This window comes from Phyllostomus hastatus, unplaced genomic scaffold (genome assembly GCF_019186645.2).
Source record: "Phyllostomus hastatus isolate PE091 unplaced genomic scaffold, TTU_PhHast_1.1 phas_scaffold_755, whole genome shotgun sequence".
NCBI lineage: Eukaryota > Metazoa > Chordata > Mammalia > Chiroptera > Phyllostomidae > Phyllostomus > Phyllostomus hastatus.
Window position 1 is genome coordinate 1836732 of NW_025334039.1, and position 24636 is coordinate 1861367.

General features: G+C 50.0%; 1 protein-coding gene across 6 annotated transcripts in view; it reads left to right on the forward strand.

Annotated features, from left to right (window-relative positions):
- LARGE1 (LARGE xylosyl- and glucuronyltransferase 1) overlaps positions 1-24636 on the forward strand; it is a 455596-nt gene that overhangs the window by 370323 nt on the left and 60637 nt on the right. For all 6 annotated transcript variants that reach the window (XM_045826472.1, XM_045826469.1, XM_045826471.1 and 3 more), the window contains exon 8: positions 23674-23786. In XM_045826472.1, coding sequence (XP_045682428.1) covers positions 23674-23786 — 113 coding nt within the window. The remainder of the gene's footprint in view (positions 1-23673; positions 23787-24636) is intronic.

Below are 24636 nucleotides of genomic sequence, written 5' to 3' on the forward strand. Positions count from 1 at the left end.
AACTTGAGTTCAACCGAGAAGCTCCCTGAATGGCCGTTCAGCCAAAGGGTCCCCATTCTGGGCTTCCGTCATAGATTTATTGAGCCTGAAGCGCAGATTTGATGTTTATCTCTGGTGATTTGGAGCCGATCTAGGCCAAGCTTTTGCATCATTTTATTTGACCTCATTTTCATTCTCCACGAGGGTCATCCACAAAAATAATCAAACTGCCTTCTGTTCATCCGTCCGGTGGCCAGGCCCCGTTTTTGTAACTCATGCTTCGATACCTCTTGTGTTATCCTGGAGTAAAATTCATAGATCACCTCTCTTATACAATCATCAACCATAATTTAAAAAGATCAATATAGTACCCTACCTAGAATATAAAGATGAAAGGAAATTAATTTGCTAAAAAATAATATTGACTTCAGCGTGTAATTGTTCGGGCTCGGCCACTATAGAAGACCTAATGAAGTGGTCTGAGGCTACCGTGCCGGTGTTCAGGGCGGAACTGTCTTCGGTGTGACTGCCACAAATGCAAAATGGTACTGACAGGACACTGGCTATCCCATTCCACGAGTGGCCTCTGTCATCTGTGAGATGACAACTCGTGAGCAGTTGTTGGCAAAGTATCAGATAATAGGAAGTACCGTCTTCCTTTGGTTTGAACTCCAAGTTCAGTGTTTGTTAAAACCATGCGAGCCCTGGCTGGTGTGGCTCCGTGGATGGAGTGCTGGCCTATGGACCAAAGGGTCACCGGTTCAGTTCCCAGTCAGGGCACATGCCTGAGTTGTGGGCCAGGTCCCCAGTAGGGGGCGTGTGAGAGAAAACCTATCGATGCATCTATTGCACATCAGTGTTTCTCTCCCTCTCTTCCCTTCTCTAAAAATAAATAAAATCTTTTTCAAAAACCATGTGAAGAAAAAAGCAGTTGGTCTTTTCCTGGAAGTAGTGTTCGTGTCAGATATTTATAACAGTTACAGACACGCATGTCCAGTGAGGCCCATGCGGGCTGCAGAAACATTCTCCATGGTGCCAGACTGTCGTGGAAAGGAGCCCTGTCCCCGCTGAGAGTCACGAGTCCAAGGCATTACAGATGTCCAGTGGGCTGGCTCGGGTGCAGAGCCACAGTGTGCTCAAGACGCCTCTTGAGGCTGGCGTCGAGGAGGAAGAGGACACCCCCTGCTCGGAGCCTGCAGCCAGCTGGAAGCAGCGCTGCTGTCCAGCGACTTCTCTGCAGTGAACCTCTGTCTAAGGTCCAGTGACGTTACCCAAGGCTTATCCACATCACGTCCTGAACCAGAATCTCCTTTGGCCTCAGTTCAGCCTCGGGGTTCACATGGAATACGTCCTCGCCTTCCCTTCTGTGCTCGCTGAACCTCAGTTGATTCATGCACGAGATGGGCATGGGCACAGTCTCTGCCTCACAAAGGACTGTTGTAAGAACAGATGATGCACCATGTAAATTTAATAAGATAAGACCAGGTTGGGGATGGAGTCAGTGCTCGGTGAATGTAGCAGCAGTTGCCTCTTGTCATTTATTTAAAAGGTAGACGAAGGGACTGTGGGACACTGGGCCTCTCGTCGTATTGGTCACCCTGTGCTCCTGTTTCATTTCCCCATGAAAAGACCTGTCGCTTATGTTCTGGAGATGGACAGTCCTGGGTTCAAGCCCCTGCTCCATCTGGTACGAGCTCCATAATTCCGGGCAATCTGCCCTTTCTCTGTCCATCAGGACAAGAAGAGTTCCCGTCTCGCAGGGTGGCCTAGAGGAGACCAGGAGATGATATTTCTAAATTTCATGGGACAATATCTAGATCCATAAATGCCAGGTCTCAGGACCTTCCCTTTCTGCTTACATTTGAGGCTTGCAAGCGGGGAAAGGCAGCGCTAGCTGCTCAGCACCTTTGGTTGTGACTCCGTCTTGTGCCCGTTGAGGATAGCCGGGACTGAGCACACCCCTCCCCAGCACTGGCCGTTCATTTGTTCATTCGTTCGTGAGGCGTGGTCACCATGCGTCTGGCATGCTGGCCTGCCGGGCTCCTTTCCGGACCCTGGGGAAGCCCTGGACACAACAGAGAGGAGCCCAGTTCATGGGAGGTTGTGTGTTATCTCGGGAGAGAAACAGTCCTCCTCTGTACTCCTCTGATGCGGTCGCTTTCTGCTGCTCCCCACACTCGGCTCCGCCATCCTACCTTCCCTGCTGTCCTCGGACACACCCACTTAAACCTGTGAGCCCTCTCTCTCCAAAGGCGGCCTCACCCGACCCCTTCCCTGCCTGTTCTTCTCCATAGTGTTAACCACCACCGGACCTGCAACGAGTCTGCTCATTTTCTTAAAATGTTCTGTGTCTGTTCATGAGGATGCAAGTTCCTCAAGGGTTCTCATGTCTGCCTCTTAATTTCTCCGCTTGTTATCCTATACCTAGAATCGTGCCTGCCATATGTTAGTCATTGAGTATTCGTTATTGAATGAAATGAATCATTCTGGAAGATATTAAGTGTTTTGAAGACAATTAACGTAGAGCAGTGGTTATCAACAGGAGTCGGTGGGGACTTTGGTGCCCCCGGGGACATGGACTGTGTCTGGAGCCATGTTTGGTTGGCACATCGGGGGTGGTGCTCCCACACTGCACCCAGTGGGTGAAGGCCAGGGATGCTGCTAAGCATCGTGCAATACACAAGAGAGTTCCTATATCGGAGAATCATCCAACCCAAAATGTCAGTACTTCTGAGTGTGAGAAACCCTGACATAACACAATACGCCAGGGAGCATGAGAGGGAACTGGACTCCGGTATGAAGAATCGCTGCTTTATGGAGAGGTCCTTTGAGCTAAAGACCTGAAGGAAGGGAAGTTGGCAGCCATGCTGAGATCTAGAGTGACAGCATTCCCAACAGAGAACAGCAAGTGCAAAGGCCCCTGCGCAGAACTGGGCCTGGATGTTTATGTTCCCCTCACATGGTTATGCACCTCACCCCACCCCATCAAATAGGTCTGCTCCAACTTCATGTGCTCGGCCCATCTGTGGGCCACTCCCAACCCTGCAGGCTGTGTTCCCCTCACCTACAATCTGATTATGCTCAAATCAGATTCTCCGCGTGTTCGGGGTCAGAATGCCAGTGGATTCTTCCCTCCGTGCCCTTCAGAGCTGTGCATGTGGTCCCACTCTCCTGCTTTATCTCTGGGGTTTATAAAGGTCAGCACTGGGCCCAAGTGAATCATGGCAAAATGCAGCATCTTGGAAAGGAGGTTGTCCAGGGCTGGCCCGGGCTCACACTCCAGACCCAGACGCATGGCCCCTGCTCTTCCCTGCATACTCCCACTCAGCCACGCTGGCCTTCTGACTGCGGCCCAGAGGCATGCCCACCCCTGGACCCGCGTGCCTTCTGCCTGGACCACCAGCTGCCCTCGGCTGAGTCCATTACTTCTGTCCTCAGCTCAGATGTCATCTCCTTACAGTGGTCTTCCCTGACTGTCTCATCCAAAGTAGCACTTTCGATCCACTTTCTCTGGCTTACTTTTCTTCACTGAACTTTGTCAGTGTTACATTGTATGTGTTTTTGATTATTCACCCGCTGCTCTTGGCGTAGACAGAATGGCCCCCCAAAGATATCCATGCCTGAGTCCCTGGAACTTGTGATTGTGTTACACTGCATGGCAAAGGAGCCTTTGTAGCTGTCATTACAGACCTTAAAACAGGGAGATTATCCTGGATTATCCGATGGGCCCGGTCTAATCACAGGAGCCCTGGAAAGCTGAGGATTCGCCCCACATGGAACAGAGCGGATGTTACGAAGGGGAGCCGTGAGATGTGGAGCTTGAGAAGGGGTCATTATGCCATTGCTGGTTTGAAGAGGAAGGGGACAGAGTGACAGGGAATGCAGGTGGCCATTAGGAGCTGGGAGGCTCCTGGCTGACAGCCAGCAGAGAAGGGTCATCAGTCCTACAACCATAGGAAGCTGAATTCTGCCGACAACCCGATGAGCATGGAAGTACAAAAGATTCTCCCCCGGTTAGGAGCCAGGCTGGCCGACACCTTGCCTCCAGCCTTGTGAGATCCTGCACAGAGGACCCAGCCCCCGACCTATGCAACTGCAGGATAACGAATGTATCTGTTCCAAGCTGCTGAGGTCATTTGTCACGGCAGCAATAGGAAACTCACCCCGTCTTTCCCCACGAGAGTGCAGACAGCTTGAGTGAGGGCGGGGGTCCTGTTTTGTTTACTTCTGGGACGTGGAGGGCTCTTGGGAAACAGTTGAATGAAACCCCATCTCCCCATCACATTTCCCAGGCTTAAATACGGTTAGCAGTTTGCAGTATCTTCTTGCCTTTCCTCTTTTCACACATGGAGTTATCTATTTCTATATATGCGTCTCCTTTTTAATTGTTCTATGTGCGTTTTACTTAAAAATAAAATGCTGGGTCTCTCTCTCTCTAGCAGTACATCAAGTTGTGTTTTCTTGTTTTCTTTTGAAGGACTGTAGTGTTTGCATTTGCTGCATGGACCATAATGTATGTATTTTATTTCCTGTTGGGGGACATGATCCTAAATCTTCCTGCCATGAGGAAACTGATCTGGCATTTAATCCGTGCATGGTTTCTTTGAAGACATATTTATGATGAGAAGATGCATCTGGTCTTCTGGAGGTCTCTCAAGATCACAGTGTCCATCTCAGATTTGACTTGTGCATCCACGTGCATTCGCTCACGTGACCCCCACTAGGCAGAGGAGCCAATGGAGGCGCAGAGAGGCTGACTTCAGAAGTGAGCAGGGCCAGTAAACGGCAGAGCCCCGTGCTTAAGGCTCCTTCCAGTCTCGTCTTGGAGCTTCAGCGCTTGAGACGGGTAGAGCAGTTGCTGAGATCTGCCCAGGGGATGGTCTGGCCCCTTCCCCAACAGCACACAGGGCTGGGCAGCTGGGCATCATCTTATAACCTGGTGCCATCGTGGAATGGGTTAATATCACCAGCTGACATCCATTCACTGGGCATTTACTCTGTGCCAAGCCCTAGCCTAAGTTCTTTTCATACTTTTTTTTCCCAAGTGCTGCTCACAATTTATTCTTTTTCTTTTTCAATTACAGTTGACATTCAATATTATTTTATATTAGTTTCAGGTGTACAGCGTAGTGGCTAGGCATTTATATAGTTTATGAAGTGATCCCCCACCTGGCACCATACCCCAAAACAAATACCACATGGTTTCACTTATATGTGGAGTCTAAGGAACAAAATAAGGGAGCAAACAAAACGGAAACAGACTCATAGAGAACAGACTGTGGGTTGCCAGGTTTGGTGAAGGGGGGGGGTAGTTGGGGGCTGGGTGGGAAAGGTGAAGGGATTGAGAAGTGCAGGTTGGTAGTTACAAAAATAGTCGGGGATATAAAGTACAGCTGGGGCATATAGTCAATAATATTGTGATAACTCTGCATACTTTATCTCATTTAATTCTCACTACATCCTTGGTAGGGTTTACGTGATTAATCAAAATCTCGTATTTAGAACAGTACTTTAGAATCGTGAATGCACATTGAAGTCACCGGGGGAGATTTGAAAAGCCACGGCATTCATGGGTCATCTCAAACCAATTAGAACTTGTGATAGAAGACCCCTCCCCAGTGGTTTCTGAAAGGAGGCAGGTGATCTCTATCTACCAGATATCCTGCCTACTGAGTAGAAGTTCTCCCTTATCTTCCCAAAGCTGCATTCTGAAGACACTCATTTGTGCCTTAGTACCTTTCTTTGTACCTTCTTTCTCTGTTCCTTATCCCCCACACCCTGCTTTCTTAACCATCAGCGGACTCAGGGACTCCATAGCTGTTTGTGTACATTCAGCCAGCAAAGATATTCTGAGGGATAGCTGTGTACAATATCAGACTGCATGCTAGGCCGTTGGGCACCGAGTGAAACCGGAATCCTGGCATCAGGCAGGCCGCTGTCAAGGAAGATCCAGGATAATGCCCCCCAGAGTCACCCATGACACCACAAAGGGCAAGAGTCCCTTCTTTTTTATGGCTGAATAACACTTCATTGTGTATACTTCACCGTATACACACCCCACATTTTCTTTATGCTCTCATCCATTGAAGGACATGTAGGTTTTCATGTCCTTGACTATTGGCTATTGACACTAATGCTGCAGTGAGCATAGGTGTGCAAATATTTCAAAAGATACTGACTTCAATTCCTTTACAGAGTTAGCTGTGTTAAGTATGTGAGGTGATGGATGTGTTAATTATCTTGAGCTTGCTAATCATTCTACAATGTAGATGCATACCAAATCATCACATTGCATACTTTAAATTATACAATTATATGTGCCAATTACTTCTCAATAAAGTTAAATAGAATTAACCTAAAAAGAAAGGATCTATGACCCAGCAATTCCACTGCTAGGATTATATCCTAAGAACACTGAAACACAAAACCAAAAGAACCTTTGCTCCCCAATGTTCATAGCAGCACAATTTACAATAGCCAAGTGTTGGAAGCAACCTAGATGCCCATCAGTAAATGAGTGGATCAAAAAACTATGGTACATTTACACAATGGAATTCTATGCAGCAGAAAGAAAGGAGGAGCTCCTACCCTTTGCAACAGCTTGGATGGAGCTGGAAAGCATTATGCTAAGTGAAATAAGCCAGGCGGTGAAAGACAAATACCATATGATCTCACCTTTAACAGGAACCTAAACAACAAAACAGAGAAACAAGCAAAATATAACCAAAGTCACTGAAATAGAGAACAGGCTGACAGTGACCAGAAGGGAGAGGGGAGGGAATTTCAGGGGAAAAGGGGAAGGGTTTACAGGAACAAATATAAAGGACACATGGACGAAAACTCGGAGGGGGGGGTGGAAATGGGGGGGAGGTGGGGAGGACTGGGGAGTGGGCTGGGATGGGAGTAAAAGACAGAAAACTGTACTTGAACAAAAATTAAAAAAGGGGGGAAAAAAAGGACCTAGGAGCAAATTCAAGAGATTAGAATGCATACGTGTCCAGATGTAGAAAGCTCTCAGGCTACAGGAAAGGGGGGGTACAGGGACATGCCTCTGGTGGTTCATTGGCACCCCTGTTGTTGGGATTATGCCCCATTATCCTGAACTTTCCCTGGGGCTGCCAGAACCCGCAAAAGAATGACGGTGACATCAGACAGACCGGCCTCCTAGTCTTTCCTTTTCATTGAGAGCTATTCCTGTTGTCCACCTCTGTTCTCCCACACAGCCCCTTCCTCTCCATCCCCTCTGCCCTGAATTGCTGGATCTCCTTTTAGAGCTCAGTTGACATTTCAGCACCGCAGCTCGGATGTGTCTGAGTCAGAAAGGCACGCAGGTTAGCCGAGGCCCCTTGGGACTGCTGCAGGGAGGGAATCTCTGCTCAGACAGTTTATCCAAGAGAAACCGCCCGTCTCAGCCCGTTGCTATTCCGCGAGGCCGGCTATGCTTATGGGGCCCACCTGTGTTCAGTACAGACCTCACGCCCAGCACAGCGTGCACGGGCTCATCTTGATGCTTAATGGGGGCAGCAAAAGCAGTAGAAGCCATGGCCCTGGCCTTCAACCAACATGGGATCAAGTTGGAGCAGCCAGGCAAATATACTGAGGAAACACCGAATTCTTAATCTTATTCAATGTCCATTTACCATCTTTCCAGTGAGGTTTAAGTGTTTGCAGCCGGGGTGAAACCCAGCCCCCCCACCCCCCACTGTTGTTGGGCTCAAACTAGAAATGCTTTTCACATTTCTCAATCATTAAGAAGAAATCGAAAGACAATATATTTTGTGGCACATAAAAATGATATGAAACTCACATTCCCGTGTCCATGAATAAAGTTTGATGAACACGCAGCCACACCATTCATTTTTTGTTTTGTCCATGGCTGCTCTGGGGCTGCCGTGGCAGAAGCTGAGTGGCTGCAATATGGCCCTGGCCTTCAACCAACATGGGATCAAGTTGGAGCAGCCAGGCAAATATACTGACTCACAAAGCCAAAAATACACCCTGTGTCTCCTCGTAGGAGCAAGTCTGCCGCTTGGCAGGAAGAGCATGGTTTGGGCAACCCAGCAGACCTGGGTTGGGTAGAATCTTACCTGTGCCACTTAGCTTTCCACATCCAGAAAATAGAAATAGTAGCACATTCTTCCTACACTGCTGTGAAGATTAAAGATGCTGCTGTAAATGCAACTTAAAACCCAGTGATCTAGAACCAGTGTGGAGGCTCATAAATACTGGTCACCCCACCCCCACCTCATGTCTGACCCTCTCTCCAAATATTCATATCATTGTAGGACTGAATGATGTATCTCTGATTCTGTGTTCTAACTTGGATACCCGAGATGAAAGGCATTCCCAGTAGCCTTTGTTCATTGTTCCGTATTTCTTAAAGAGACATTTGCATTATCTCTTGATCCCTTTCTATGACCCCTTGTGGCTATTTCTCTTTTCTTAATATTCGTTTATTTTTAGAGAGAGGGGAAGGAAGAGAAAGAGGGAGAGAAACATCAGTGTGTGGTGGCCCCTCATGTGCCCCCTACTGGGGACCTGGCCTGCAACCCAGGCATGTGCCCTGACTGGGAATCAAACCGGTGACCCTTTGGCTCACAGGTCAGAGCTCAATCCACTGGGCCACACCAGCCAGGGCCCTTGTGGCTCTTTCTAACACAGAAGTGCCATAGTGCCCGCTAACCCCATTTGTAAGGAAGCCTGTCCCGTGAGCAGGACAGCCTGTGGGTTTGCCCGGAGCTGGCTGGCAGAGGGAAGAGAGGCCCATTGAATAGCCCAGTTCCGACCCCAAGGGGCTACCGGGCCTGCCAGAGCTACCTCCTGGTGAATAGGGGCCTTCATGTGCCCCAGGAATGATGTTAATAGTCCTGGCTAACATTTATGGAGCACTTGTTATAAGTGCAATATTTCAAATGGATTATTATTCAACTTTCACAGCCGTCTAGGAGGCAGGCCTCCTGCAGCAGATCAGCTGGCTCGGGGCCTCCTTCCCCTTCCCCACCCCGCAAGCCCCCTCTCCCACTCCCCAAGCTCCCTCTTCTACCCCCCAACCCCCTCACCAGTCAGAGTGGTGAAAGCCCCCACCTCCTGCAGTCTTCGCTCAAATACCACCTTTTCAGAGGAGACTTTGCCAACTGCGCACTTAAAATTTCAACAGACTCCGCCCTGGCCAGTGAGGCTCAGTTGCTTGCAGCATTGTCCCTCACACCGAAATGATGCAGGTTCGATTCCCTGTCAGGGCACACACCCAGGCGGCCGGTTTGATCCCCGGTCGGGGCAGGGGATGTGCAGGAGGCCGCCCATTGATGTTTCTCTCCCACAGTGTTGTTTCTTTCTCTCTCCCCACCCCTTCCTCCCTCTCCAAAAGCAGTGAAGAAGTGTCTTCGGGTATCTCAGCAATACAATTTCAACGAGTTTCCCCCCGCTTTGTCGCCACCATGTAAGATGGTGTCCATCCCACCTCCCTACTTTGCCGTCTCCTTTTCCGCTGGCTCCGTAAGGACTAGGGCTTCTGTCTTCAGAATGGGTTAGACTCTGAACAGATACTGGTTACATGACAAAGTAAACGTATGACCATAATCCTTTCACAGAATCAGAGAGGTTTACAGAAATGTAGTAACGTTCCCCAGGTTACATGGAAAACAGGTATGGACCCAGAATTTACCTGCATCTCAGACATCTATGTCTTTTTTTTAAGATTTTATTTATTTATTTTTAGAGAGGGAAGGGAAGGAGATAGAGAAACATCAATGTGCAATTGCTGGGGGTCATGGCCTGCAACCTAGGCATGCACCCTGACTGGGAATCGAACCTGCGACACTTTGATCTGCAGCCTGCGCTCAATCCACTGAGCTATGCCAGCCAGGGCGTCAGACATCCATGTCTTTACAATGCTACCCTGCCGGCACTCCGCCCAGCTCAGAGCCTTCTCTACAAGTGTGGCGGTGCCGGGAGCCAAGGAGACGGAACTGCCCGCTCCTTCCGGTAAGATGTTCCCTTGAAGCTGGCTCCAGTGCAGCAGGGATTCGGCGCAGCCGGGCTGTCTCCAGCCTCCCCACTGCTCCAGGCACGGCTTGCGTGGACACCCCCCTGTCTGGACTCCACTCCGGTTCGGTGTCAGTGCGGGTTTAGGGCTTACCTCAGGCAGGCCAGCTGTGAGTCACAGGCTGTTGTGGAAGCTGTGGGTGCAACGTCAGTGAGACACATGCTGCCCTCCAGGAGCTCGCAGTTCAGCGACACAAAGTATCTACAATAACTGTCCATCTTCAGTCCGTCACGGGCGCAGACTGGCCGCCTGCTGCTGTTTGCGGCCCGTTTTCTGCACCCCTCACCCACCCACTCCCTGTCATCAGCAAAGGCGTGGGAGAATGCGTGGGCTTGGGAGCCGGGCGGAACTGGGTGTGAGTCTGGGCTTTTACTTTCGTGCTTAGTTACTTACTCAGCCTTGCTGGGACGTTATAAGGAGCAGAGGTAGTAGACATGCCCAGTTAAGTGCAGGGGACCTGGTGGGGCCCTGTAGTTGGCTGCTGCTGCCATCAGTGATGATTGGTGTCATCCTTTATTATTGTTGTTCAGCTTTTGAGCTGTGACTTCAGTGCCTACAGGTGACCAGAATGAACCTAGTTTATGTTTAAAAGTTTACCCCAAGTTATAACAGGAGCTCCCAACAGTCGTAGGGGCCGTCGGTAATGCTCGTTCTACAGAACAGCACGCTGAACCGCGGAACAGTCATCAGGCCACCTGCCCCAGGTCACGCTGCTGGCGAGCACAGGGCTGACGTGTAGATGGACACTAAGACCTTTGCTCTTCATCTTTGCGCTCGGCCTCCAAGGAATCCATTGTGGGGCTTGAGAGGTGATTGTATCCTTGCTGCTGTTCTCCAGCCAGTCGGGGAAGCAACGAAAACTAGAGCTGGAGTCGAGACACTTGCATTCACATCCTGACCGTGCCACTGAGTAAGCTTCGGGCATCGGGCCCAGTCTCTGAGCCTTGGCCTCCCCATCTATAAAATGAAGAGATTGCTCTAGATGGTGTCCGGGCGTCCTTCCCGCTCCCTGGGCCTCTGCCCTCTGGGGGCTGGCGTGTGGTTCCGCTGGAGGTGTGCCAGAGTCGGCACACACCGTGCCGGTGGCGTCAGGAAGACCTTGGTTGACCAGTGTGTGGCTGATGCTTCCAACCAGGAAGGAGCCACCAGCGCCAGGGGTCCCATGAGGTTCTGTTACAGAACAAACAAGGGGGCCTGGGACGATACACTGTTACTGAAAGAAGCCCCCAGGTCCGTTATGTCCGCCGCCAGAGGAAAGACGTCTCTCAATGCCAGAGATTTGTGAAAAGGAAAGGAAATGTTTATTTAATGCTATACCAACTTAAAGTAGGGATCTAATGTCTTCACCAAAAATCCTAAAGTCCCTTAAAGCACCCACAAACAGACACAGTCCTTCCTTCCTTCCTTCCCTCTTTGCCCAGTCCAGAGTACCGTATCTCCTAAAGCTGCGGGGGTCCCTACTCTGGCAAAGGCACGTGGTCCTCTCTCCCTGGACCACGGGAGTCCCCACTCTGCCAGAGCCGCGTGGTTCTCCCTCTCAGGGCCACGGGAGTCTTCACTCTGCTAAAGTTGGGTGGTTCTGTCTTGCAGGGCTGTGCAAGGTTCTCCCCCTCAAATGGCTGCCGAGTCTCGGTTTAAATCCCAGCGCCAATCTTCCTCTGCAGCCCCATTTCCTGGCTGCACCCTGTTACAGTTCCATCTGAAAGCATGAGTCTCCTGGGGGCACAGAGGGCATCAGAGAAGGGCAGACCAAGGACCTGGAGCGGACAAGCGGAGAATACCCAGCAGAACACCTAGCACATTAAGGGACACTCCCAGAGCATTAGTTCTGTCCATTAACTGGGGGTCAGGAGGTAGGGGATGAGGAGTGAAAGCAGAGAAGGCTGTGAGCTCCGCATACCTCAGTGGCGGTTTCTGCTGTGCACGCTTTTTCTTAGAGTGTGTGGATGAATGAAAAATGAAAGGATGCGCACTGTGCCCTCTCATGCGGGCCTGCTTTGTTTAAGTGGGGAACTGCAAAAGGCCTCTCGCCCTGTCTGCAGTCCATTAGCTCAGCACCCGGTCAGGCGCTCGCACACGGGCACCTGGCCAGAAGTGCTCGGCCGTCCACGCCATCTTGCCCTTCTTGGTAGGCAAATGAGACATCACCTCGTGCGGCGAAGCATCCGGCCAGACTGGGAGGGAGAGGCAGGCTCGTTATTTGTAAAACAGAAAGTCCACTCTCCATGCCAACAAACTGGTCAGCAGATCTGACTTCTGTGCGGAGAGTAGTTATTTCTCAGCACCTGATAGAAAGTCTTCGGGGCTCCAGTCCCCTACGCAGGCCATGTGGGCTGTGCGGGCCTCCTGCACTGACGTCTGGCTTCTCCAAGCATTGTAATCTCCATTTTGTTCACTGGTGATTTTAAGACCGAAATCTTGGACTCTATATTTTTCCCCTCTATGGCTCCAGAAAATACTTTCTTCTTACCGGAAGAGACAGGCGGGAGAGTCTTTAATAACTAACTACTTTGACTGCAGCGGCCTGGGCGTGGCCAGAGGGTCTTTTTGTTCAGTGCCTGTGAACCGCGCTTTCTGGTGGACTGCGTGTGCAGGGCTGTCTTGTCTCAGAGCCGGTCCTGTAAGAGACTCATCTCCTGGTGGGTTTCCTGGGTGGGAGGAGAGCCAAAACCACAGACCGTGAGCATCGTTTCTGCCTTAGGTTTGTCTTATCATTTGCTGTCTCCGGTGAGCAAATCACTTGCCTTCTATGATTTCATGATTGTCTGAAAATGTGTCCAAATCTCTAAAATGGCAATTGTATGTTTGGCCCAAGACAATAGCCTGGGATGCTGGGGAGCAAGTTACTCTTCTTGTATGTTTCTTTGAGACAAAACAAGCAGATTTGGGGTCTTGGCACCGTGTCAGCTCCCTCAGACTGCTGTAACGAGGTACCATACACTGGGTGATTCACAGAAATGTATCCTTTCACAGTTCCGGAGGCCGGAAGCCCACAGTCAGGGTTCTGGCTGGTTGACGCTGCCTCTGCAGTCTCTAGACCATGGTGCTTCCTTGCCTCTTCCAGCTTCCGGGAGCCCCAGGTGACTCCTCACTGTGGCAGCATCACTCCGATGTCTGCCTCCGAGTCCACAGGGCCCTCCTCCTCCACGTCTGTCTCTATCACTCCTTCTCTTGTGAGGACGCCAGACTCATTCGGTATGGCTCATCCTAACTCGATCACATCTGCAAAAACTGTCTCCAAGTAGAGTCCCCTGCACAGATGCCGGGAGTAGGACTTGAGCATCCTTTTTTTTGTGGTACCCAATGCAACCCACAGCAGCACCGTTCCTCAACTTATTTGCAAAGCATCTCTGGTCAAGAGGGACTCTTTGTACAGTAGACTCTCCTCAGGTCAGCACAGCTGACCGGGAATTATCCCCCGCATTTGGCAAATGAGCCTAGAAAGAAGAAGAAAAACTGGGGTGAATTTAAACAGATCGATTAGAGAGAAGTGGAGAGAGTTGGAGGAGGAAGAGAAATAAAGCCCAGGGGATGGGGAGTCTCTGGGATCCCTGAACTTTCTTTTCTTTGCAGTGGTTATTTTCCTCTGAGCCACCCACTTATGAGACCCACCTTGCTGAGCCTCATTTTCCTTCAGGTGGGGTATGAGTCTGATAACCTCTGAGGTATCTCCTGGCTACTATTTTTTGATCCCATAAAAAAGGAAAACCTAGCAAAGTGGGCAGCAAACAGCCTGCACCCAGGGCAGCGCAGCAACATCAAGCACTGGGTCTCTGCCCAGTAAATACATCAGTAACTCCTTCCAGCTGGTGAGGGAACCCAGAAGAAAACTGAGAAGACGTGAACAGGCCCTTCCTAGAAGAGGGTACCCACATGGGCAGTTGACATCTGAAAAGGTGCTGAGCTTTATTCATCATGACAAATGCAAATTATCATTCATAACGTGATACCACTACGTGCCCACCAGGAGGTCTAAAGTGCACACAGGCGGGCAATGCCCGTTACTCGTGGGAGTGTGGGTCGACTGGAACTCTTGCACACGACTGTGCAGAGTGCACAGGGGAAGCCACTCTGCAAGACCTGCCGAAGCTGAACGTACATACGCTCCCTGTGATCCGGACATCCCGCTCCTAGGCATGTGCCCAACAGAAAGGCGCATACATGACCCCAAAGGACACGTTCCGTTATGGTTATAACAGCTTTCAAACTGGAAACAACCCAGTGTCCGTCAGCAATGTAATGGGTAACTAGGGTACGATCTACTCGTATTATAGGTTATTACACAGCATCAAGCGAAAAAATTACAACTCCATGCAATAATGTGAATGGATTTCATAGGCATAGTGTTGAGCCAAAAGGCCATTCGATTTACGTAAAATGTAGAAACTGATTAAACTCGGGTGCAGGAGTTCAGGATGATGGGTGTATGTGTGACCCTAGGTGACTGGGGGAGGGGTCCTGGTCTTAAATGAAACATTAGCGATGTTCTGTTTCTTCATCTGAGTTCTAGTTACACCGGTGAGTTTACTTTGTAAGACTTCATCCAGCTGTGCACTTACAATCTGTGTACTTTTCTGGATGTGTGTATTTTGTGCAAATTCAAAGTCTGCCTATAGAAGCTCAAAAGTAAAAACGTCCTGCATGTCCTGGTTAAAAAGTGTTTGCCAGCTACCCCACCCTTTCTGTTCTTAGCCCTATCACGGTGTTGGCCAAACACACGCTGTCCGGTGAAAGGAGAGGAAGGGCCAAGTTTTCTTCTCGTGAAGGACTGCTCCCCGTGACGTGAGACCTGACCCCGCTCTCCTTCTGAGCCAGCCCTGCCTGCCCAGCACAGCGCCCTGTATGCGTGCCCACAGGCCTCCAGACTCTTGCGGGCAGGGACCACTGCTTCCATCTCTGCACATCTGTGGCCTGACACCTAGAAGTTGCTCAGAAGATAATGAATGAATGAATGAATGAGTGAGTGAGTGACAACCAGCTTTCCATGAGGTTTGAGCAGCCCTTTGTACTTCATCCATCCATACCTTCAAAAATCTCAGAATGGTCTGGGAAAGTTTCAGGGGGAACAATTTCCGTTTGTTCTCTCCGATAAAGGGCTTTGGGAAGGGGGGAAAAAAGCTTTAAAAGCAAAAAAGCTGAACGTTTAATTGATGTGATCAAAAGTGAGTCCCAAGTGAAATCAGCAGGGGATTTTAAATTAAGTGGTTTTTAATAAACTCACCTTTTATTGGGTCATGCATGAGATGAGAACTCCGGAGCTTCAAAGCAGAAGACAGCCACAGTTATGAGGGTCATTGTCATAAACACGTCCAGGATGAGAGCCAGCACGTCTCCAGGGCCTCCTGCGCGGCAGCCCGCTCCGTGCCCACCTAAGGTTGCCGTGGTTCCAGCCGGCAAAGCCCCAGGAAATGCTACAGGACTAAAAATGATTCATTTTCATGGATCGGCCCTGGCAGTGCAGGTGGAGAGCTGAGAAAATGCAAAGCAAGTGAGAACTCCGAGTGAAGGGAGAGGCAATACCCGACCAGATTCCTGGGAGATGGAGGGATCATGCGCAACTGATGCAGCCAACCCGTTAACTTTATTGAACGGCCGTTGCCCAAACTTAATTAACTTCGTTAGCCCAGCTTCCCGCAACACCCATTAGCATTGTGCAGAATGCCTTGTAACACGCCGTGGGAAACGCTGAGTTTAGGAATGGAAGGTTTCATCGGACACCTGCCCTGAACTCATCCAAAGGAGGCGCCTAGCCACTCTGGGCCTCAGTGTCTCCTTCTGAAGCATGTGGTCTGAAACTGACCACACCCATTCTCGCTGTATTCTTTAGCTGGGCTAAAGAATGAAGGCTGTTTACTTGGGAAGGGAGGGAGAAGAGAGGAAGGAAGGGAGGATGGATGGAAGGGGGGGAAGGGAGGGAGGATAGCAGAACCTCCCCTTAAACAGGTTTTCATAACGGAAGCCTAAGGTGGTTCCCGTGCTGAAAAGTTTGAGGGTTCTCCTCGCTGGCACGAGGTGGTGGGACCCGTGCTGAGAAGTTAGTCGATGGGCTCAGAGGCAGACAGAAGGGGACCTCTGCCAAGCAGGACGGCGCGGTGACATCAGTGGCTCCCACACTGTGCTGATTGAAGCCTGCCTTCACTCCAGCTGGAGCTGGCTGCCTGCGCTCACAGTGTACCAGGCCGGGCCCCGCCCTGGGCCTGCAGCTTCGACCTCAGACAGGCCTGCTCTGCCCTTCCCGGCCTTCTGTGCTTGGTCTCCCCACCCCCCAGGTTTTCCACAAGGCAGTCTGGTTATGGCCTGTGATCTTCTCCAAGTCCTGGAAACACTTACTTTCTGTTCCTTCAGGAGCTACCTGGCTTGTTTTGGCTCTAAGCCGTTGACACAACCAGGCCTTGCCATATTTAATAATGAGCGTGTCCATAGACACACGCACGCACCAGGAGGCAACACGCATGGTTGAAAGACCACAGGTCAAAGAGCAACACTGCTTTGGCCACTCACCAGCCATGTGAGAGCCTTAGTTTCTTCATCTGTAAAATGGGGATAATTCCATCTACCTTGCAGATGTGTCATAAGCATTTGAGGCCATCAGTAAAAGCACCTTATTTCTAGTATATACTCGCTTGACACATGGTAGGTATCATCGGCATTGTCATCTCTGGTCTGTTTTCCATTTTGTAGTTGCATGGGAAGAAATCAATATTTGTCTCATTAAAAGAGAAAGCATGATTTCTTTCTCTTCTCTGCATAGACATCCACCTTTCTTTCCCTGCCATCTTGGCTTCCGAGCTCTTGCTCCATATTCTTTCAGGGAAGAAGAAACAGATCCAAAGATGAAACACCCCATCCCTGTACCAGATGTTCACAAGAGAAGCCTTTCATTTTCAATGTATTTATTCATTTATTTATTTCGCGTGGGCCCGTTATGTTCCCAGCACCACCACAGTGAACGTAAAGCGCCCCCAGCCCCCTGCACCCCAGTGGCTCCATCAGGAGTGCCTATTGGATTGCAGGCGCGCTGCGTCTGTGCAGAGCGCTGGCCCCGGAGCAGAGGGCCCGCTCCACGCTCCTGGCCCTGCCAGGAAGTGTGGAAATGGGCAGATCATGCCACAGCGAATGCCAGGCAAAGGCCAAAGTCAAACTTCTTGGCACCACCATCCTCCTGACAGCAGGCAAGCGGTGTCCAAGTCCGCGTTGGGGGCGTGTGTTCGGAAGCCAAATCGGTGTTCGTTTCAGCTTGAAAGGGTCCCAATTTCAAAAGGAGCCACTTTCATCATGTTAACCAGTGCCCACTTCAAGAATATGCTCCCACATCGCATGCACGCACAAAGTTGTATCAGTTCTGGGAATTACGCAAGGTGAGTGAGTGATGATTACGCACCTTAATGAGGAAAGGTACAGTTTCAGTAACTTACTTAGAAGCTTTTGTGTACGACTTCGCATTTTCAAAGCCTTTGTCGGTCATAATTAGGGCATCTCCCCAGCACCACAGGAGTGAGGTCAATAAATAGAGTTTGCTTCTCTTGGAAATGTTGTTCTGCTGTTCTGATACCATCTGCATGCAAACCCGTAACCTTTGAAGAAATAGGCAGATTCTGTGATAAGCCCATGTGTGTGATTATATTTAACAGCCTAAACAGACTCCTTCGCTGCTTAAGAACATAATTTATGCACACACTTTTCCCTGTGGTGCATTTTCTTTCCCTTAATATTTTTTTCTTCTGTGGTTGCTACCCCTTCACCGCCACCTGCAATGACCCTGAGGGACATTATAGTGACACTGGTTACAGCACCATAAGCTGATGGAAAACTGGGAAGGAATACAGACGGACCACAGCAGCATTCCCACGTTTTTTAAGTGTCCGGTGCATTCTGCACAGAGGACGTTTAAGGACTTTAGACGAGTGAATGCATGGTAGTAAGTAAACTGCTCAGGACGCACGCTGATTGTCCATCGATATTTCTCAAGTCAGCGACGTTGAGTACTTCCCTGCCGTACCAGATATTTTTTTTTTTACATCACGGGATTTTCACTCGGACGTAGGAAACAGAATATTATGCCATATACCAGATAATTGAAGAAACGGTTTTTCATCCTCATAATCATGTTCAAGTTCAGTTGGGTTTGCCCCATAGTACAAGTAAGGAGCCGGGGCCCAGTGAGTTCATGCAAGAGACGGGACTAGTAAGTGATAATATCGGCACTGAAACCCACACCTCAGCTTCCAAGTGCACCGCGGTTTTCGTGTTACCTGCAGCTCCCCCTTCTGGGACAGCGGCAGGAATGCCAGGATTCACTCCGCCGCCTCAGCCTGCGGACGTGAGGGTCTTGTCCAGGTAACCTGTGGTTAATTATAAATTCATGGGCAAAGACCGATGTTCTCCCCCATGCTAGACAGCCCCTTTCTGATTTTCCTTTTTGGGTGGAGAGGGAGAACTGGGCTATGACCGCTTATGGGCGGCCGTTCCGATGTGGTGGAAAACAGTGGCTCCCTCGTAGGGCATTCACAGCCCTGGAGGGAGCCGCCCGTCTGGCCTGACCTTCACGTGGGTGATGCTCCGCACCCTCCACGTTCTAGGTCAGACATCACTGACCTCTCGGGAGGCTTCTCCCGAACATGTCCGCCACACTCAGACCGCAGCTGGGCGTTTTGCCTGCACCGGCTCCCGTGGTTCCGACCACATCTCGGATCTGTCACGGTGCTTTGCATTTTCTGGGTTCCTCGTCTCCTTCCCCTGGTAGGCCTTGCTCCCCGAGAACAGGGGCTGCGCTTTGCACACTGCTAAGTCCCCAGCTAACCCAGTGAACAGAGCCAAAGGAGGTGCTCACAACCCACCTCTAAAGTGAATCATGGGAGAAACAACCTCTGAATGGGGACATATGTGTAAGGCCACACAGTGTCCCCTGTGGTTTCTTGGACCTGTCAAGGGCAGCTCGCACAGGGCCAGGTGGTAGGTCCTTGGGGACCCTGATTCCCATGAGCTCGTGCTGGCCGAGAAGCCATTTGGCATTTGTGTTTAGCATGAAGCGGTCTTTCAAAGTATCAATACACAAAAGAAATCCACCCCATCATCCCCGTTGGCACGGAATACACAGTCCTAGTTAGTTCTGATGTTCTAGGATGCAGACCCTTTAGCAGGCAGGGCAGTGAGAAGCCCTTGCCAAGCACCAGCTGGCACCGTGACACTGGACAAGTGACCTTACTTCTTAGCACCTCAGCTCCCCCATCTGTCCAAAGGCCGCGATGGTGACTGGCTGTGTCCTTTCTCAGGGTGCTGTGAGTCAGAAGAGGCAAAGAGTGAGGAAGCCGAGGGTGGGTTTCATGAGCTTTGCGACACGTTTGCTCGTGACTGCTTGTGTTCCTTTTGACTCTGACTCTTGGTTGAACCGGGGAACAGAGAGCGGTATATTTAGTAAACATTCGGGGGTGCTGACAGGGGAACCAGGCTGAGTGTTAGCTTGTCAGGTTCGAAAAAAGAGGTGGTTGTGTGGCAACATGTCGTGCCGGTTTTGCTGGAAGGAATGGCCTGATGAAAGGGGGAAGAAAAGTAAATTGTGGCAAGACCCAGACGGGCTGGCACCCAAGTCTGGGAAACTGTGCCTTAGACCACCGGAGATCCTGGAGGTCGCTGATCCTACGAGGTGACCCGATAAAGCAATGTGTTAGGTTGGCTTTTCTGAAACCCATGCTGCCATGGTCTCAAAACCCTTCACCAGCTCCCAGTTATCCTCAGCAGGACTTGGCAAGGAGTGTGGCCCCCGTGGCTGACAAACGTGCCGAAATAGTGACCTCCTCGGCCATGGGGGCACCTGAGCGGGACTTGGGGCAGCCGGAACCCCTGGACCAGTCCTTCCAGCCACAAGCAGCTTCCTCTGTCTCGCGCAGTGAGTCATAAGGACATGGTTTTCTGTTTAGGAAACGATGTGAAAACGGCTGGGAAGCACCTCTCTTGCCCAGATCCAGGGTCCTTCCCCCTTTGTTCCCTGCTCACTTGTTCAGGCTCGTACCATGGCACTGGCCCCAAAGCACTCTAACTAAACTGTCCAGTCGTCACACACTGTGGGCGCAGTGTAGCCCAATGTCCCCACGCTGCCCGTGTCCGTGTCTCCCACATCCCCACCTGTCTGCCTGGCCAAATCCCAGCCCGCCCTGCCTGGGCCTGCCTCCTCTGTGGGTTTTTTTTTTTTTTTTTTTTTCATAAGCATCGCACATCTCCATGTTCACAGTCACGGCATGGCATCCGTACAGTGTGCGTGTCTTCCGCAAATGGGAGACCTGGCAAGGATCGAATGTTTTGCATCCAGAAAAGACACGAACTGCTATTTGGAGCGAAACGCACGAGATTAGAAAAAGTAGGGAAGAAACACGAGTACAAGTCGATTTCAGTTAGTTTGCATGTAAGAGGTGCTCAGTAAAAACAAGGAAGTTGAATAAGTGAGTAAAAAAAAAAGAGATGAGGAAACCACTTTAAACGTAGACTCCCTGAGGCTCAGCGACGTCTGGGAAGCCAGAGAGAAGGCAGGCGGAGTAACTCCAGACGTTGCGGGACCAGGTAGCACCGCCCGCACAGCGGCCCGCACCGCCTGGGAGGCTGGTCTCAGACGTTAGTCCAAAGGGGCGCGTGCCAGTGAATTGGGATTAGGATGTTTATTGCAGCATGGTTTGTAATAGCAGAAACCTGGGAGGTGGCCCAATGTCCTTCACTGGGGGAAGGCATAAATAAGCCGTGGTATATTTATATGACGAATGAAGCAATTACAATGAATAAACTGGGTATTAACATCTTAACATGGTTAAATCTTAAAGACATAACGTTGGGTGAAAAGTAACTTAAAATATAATATATTCACTATAAAGCACTCTAAAAGACTGTATGTTGTTTATGATACGTGCATAGAAAATAAAATAAAAACATACGCAAGGAAATGAAACCCACCCGTCTCAGGATGCCGGCCACCCTGCAGGAAGGAAGTGCTAGAAGGAGGTGGAGGAGCTTCTGATTTGTCAGGAATGCTTTCTGATTGACAGCCAATGTGGCACTATATCAGCATGTATTAAAGCGGGGCGGTGGGTGTTTGTTATCTTAGTTTCTGTACTTTCCTGCTGGCTTGAAATAGTGCTTTTAAAAATGAAATTAAAACCGCACAAAAGAAAAGGCTGGGTGACTGAGAGAACGATCTACATTTCTGTACTCAGTCTTCTGTTTGGACCCCGCCCCCTTTTCAAGGAGCCTGACACACGCAGTGGGGTCACATCTGCCACTCGGGACTTGCCAAGCCCTAACACCCGTTAGAAGCACCAGTCCTCAGTTCAGGCTGCGGAGGCTGATAGAGCGACCACGGGCCTCTTTAGAAGCTCCAGCGTGCGCGTTAATATCCTTACCCTTGTTTCTAGCCTCTGCCCGCTCCCCGTTTGTTCCTCGGCAACATCATTAGAATTATTTTCTGCAGTGAGAATTCATGAAATAATTCTCTTTTCACATGTTTGACTTGGATCTACTTTCTTGATTCCATCGCTGTATTCTCTTGGTTTGAAACTTTGTGCATATCGTCCTTGTCTTCCCAAAAGAAGCAATCACATGATGCGCTGTGGTGAACTTGACTATTTTACTAAAATTGCTTTTGTGTTTGGGGGATAATTATTGTACTGGTATGCTGGAGCTAGCTCACGCTGACTCGGGAAAGCCAACTGGGCACATTTCTTCCCCCCAGCCGGTGTTCAGTGACATCCCGTCGGTAGCTGGAAATCAGCCATGACAACAGTCTTTACACCAGGAGAATGGGCAAAGCTACAAATCAGGTTTTGACTTTTGTTTTTTACCCGGAGGGCCGGTGATTCAACATTCCCCAGCCTACCTCTAGGCGGCGTGAACCTTTTTCTGAGTTGTACAGGGTAAGCAGTGGTTACCTACTTTTACAAAGGAGAAACCAATAGTCAAAAAAAGAAAAAGTACTCTGCCTGAGCCCCAGGGCCCTGAAGAGGCATCCCTGGAGCCCTGGTCTGTGTGGTATGGACAAAGAAGGCAGTGGCTCTGGAGTCCGGCAGGTCTGAGTGGGGATCTGGTATATCTAGTCTCATATTGTAAATCGTTTAAGTGCCTGCCTTAGCCCCTCAGTCTTCCCACCTCTAGAATAAGGATGACAACATCTAGCTTGTAGGGATCTTGTGAGTCTTCAGTGAAGGCATATCCTCAAGAAAACTAGCAAAAGCACAAAGGAGAAAAGCATCAGGTATAATTTGCTCTTCTGGCTTACAAGTTCAGATCTCTGTGTACTATCCCAGTCTTCCCATAACTCTGTGTGTGTGTGTGTGTGTGTGTGTGTGTGTGTGTGTATTTTTTTAACCTCGACTGCAACTGACCAAACACCTTTCACTAAATGGTGGATATACTTTTTTCCCCAAATACGTGCCGCTGGAATAAGTACAAGTCTCAGTGTTGACATTTATGTGTGATTTGGGGAATCAGCTTCTTCCCAACAATCTTAAAAATGTATATACTGGGTGTCAACTCACATCATTTTTCAACTGCCTGGCGCTTTCTTCCCGGCCATTCTGCTGAGCTACGCATCCTGAGGCAGATGGGTTCGGGAGCCCGTGGGTGCCACAATTCCATCCACCACATTAACGACAGTGGCCTCCAGGGAAATTCTCTCGGCTTGCAGGCGCTGGGCTCCGTGCTTTCTCCGCATGCGCTGACGGACCCGGGGCAGACGGCTGCTTCTGGGCCTTTCAGCTAAGCCAACCTGTGCTTTTCTCTTTAGACTTTTACTAGTGACTTTAGTTAGTTTTTGCCTGAGTAATACATTTAGTTGTTTTCACATTTTTAAAAACATAAAAGGGTGTATGATGGCAATTTTCCTGGGGATACTATCACCCATTCACCCCACTCACTACCCATAAACATCAACAACAACAACAACAAAAAGGAAACAAGATGTTAGGAGCAGGAAACAACCTCTTATTATCAGTTTCTTATGAAACCAAAGGCTTCTGGGGCTCATCTGGAAGGCCCAGCATCAGCACTGCCTTCATCGTAGTTTACATGTGTTTGTTGATTGTGGTCGGCTTAAGATGACCATTGACGTCAGGAACACTGACGCGAGCTAAGCCTTCTCCAGAAGGAAGGCACGGAGGGGCTGGTAGAGATCAATGGCATGCACTGTCCAAACGCCACCCACCAGCTAAACCTAGGGAGGTTATCATGTCTCTGGGGGAAAACAAAGCAGAAAACCAAACACTTACAGGGAATGTCTGACATACCAGGTCAAGTGCTGGGCTCTTGTTAAATTTATTGCGGAAAGCTGTACTTAGCATAAATACACCATTTTAGCCATATTTCAAAGCATACGGTTGAGCGGCATTAAGTGCACACACAGTGTCGGGCCGCCCTCACTGCTGTCCCTGTCCAGAGAGCGCTGGGCTCCTCCGCCCATCTCTCTCAGTGCTCACGACAGCCTTTGGGGTCTGCGTTAAGGTCCCCCATTGGATGAGAGTGTTTCAGCAGGACAGTTTCAAGTCTCACCCTGAGTAGCTGGCGGAGCCTGGGATTGAGCGCAGGTGTGTTCGTCTCCAGCACAGGCGGACGGGTGTGCCCGGCTCTCTGTCTGACTGTTGTTTCTTCACCCTCCATCCTGTGCTGCTGCCCAGGGGTGATCCTGCTGCTCCTGGATAAGCTGCGGAAGATGAAATGGGAGCAGATGTGGAGGCTCACCGCCGAGAGGGAGCTGATGGGCATGCTGTCCACATCCCTAGCCGACCAGGTGAGTGGCCTGGTTAGTCCTGAAGCCCCCGGTGCTGCTGCTGCTTCTCAGACGAGCTGGAAAGTCAGTGGGTCTGCATCCTTTTCCCGCCCTACTGTGAGACTGTATACACGTGGATAGATCTGCCGTATACCGCCAGCCCGAGACAACAGCTTGGCTCAGGAGTTTATTTCCTTTGTTCGTGCACTAGTTCATTCAGCAGACTTCCACTGCACCCTGCCCGTGCCAGGGACTGTTCAGAAATAGGATTTCAGACACAAGTGAAGGGAGATTCACCGTCCTTGGCCTCAGAGAGCCCAGAGTTTGCTGAAGCAGACTCACAAGTGAACGACAGTTTGGTGTGTTAAGAGGAGGTCGCTGTCTTCATCTCAGCATGGAGAGCGCACTGCCCGCCCCCTGCGGTTCCAGAATGCACCAGCAGATTTCCTGGCCACAGTTGCATTGGCCTTCCTGGCCATAGAGCCCAGCTTTCAAAGCAAAGGCTTTTTCCTCAGACCCTGGACTATGACCCTGTCTCCAAGGGCAATGCGTTTAAATAGAAGGGACAGACTGCCTGGCCGGAGAAACCACCTTTTAATCCAGGCAATCTGGAAAAGTCCATCAACCCCACCAAACTATGAACCTCAAATCATAAAAGCCCATTTCTCATTTTTGCTAGGAAACATTTTCACTAGGAAGTGCAGGGGTAGATCTTGGGTCTACCAGGTTCTCACCGTTGAACCTGGAGTTTCCAGGAGAATGAGTGGCCGCCTTGGTACGGAAAAATGATTTCTCTGGGCTTCCCGCATGTTACCCTTTCACAACCATCCAAAAAGCGAGCTCACTCCGGTTTTGTTCAGCGTTCAATTGT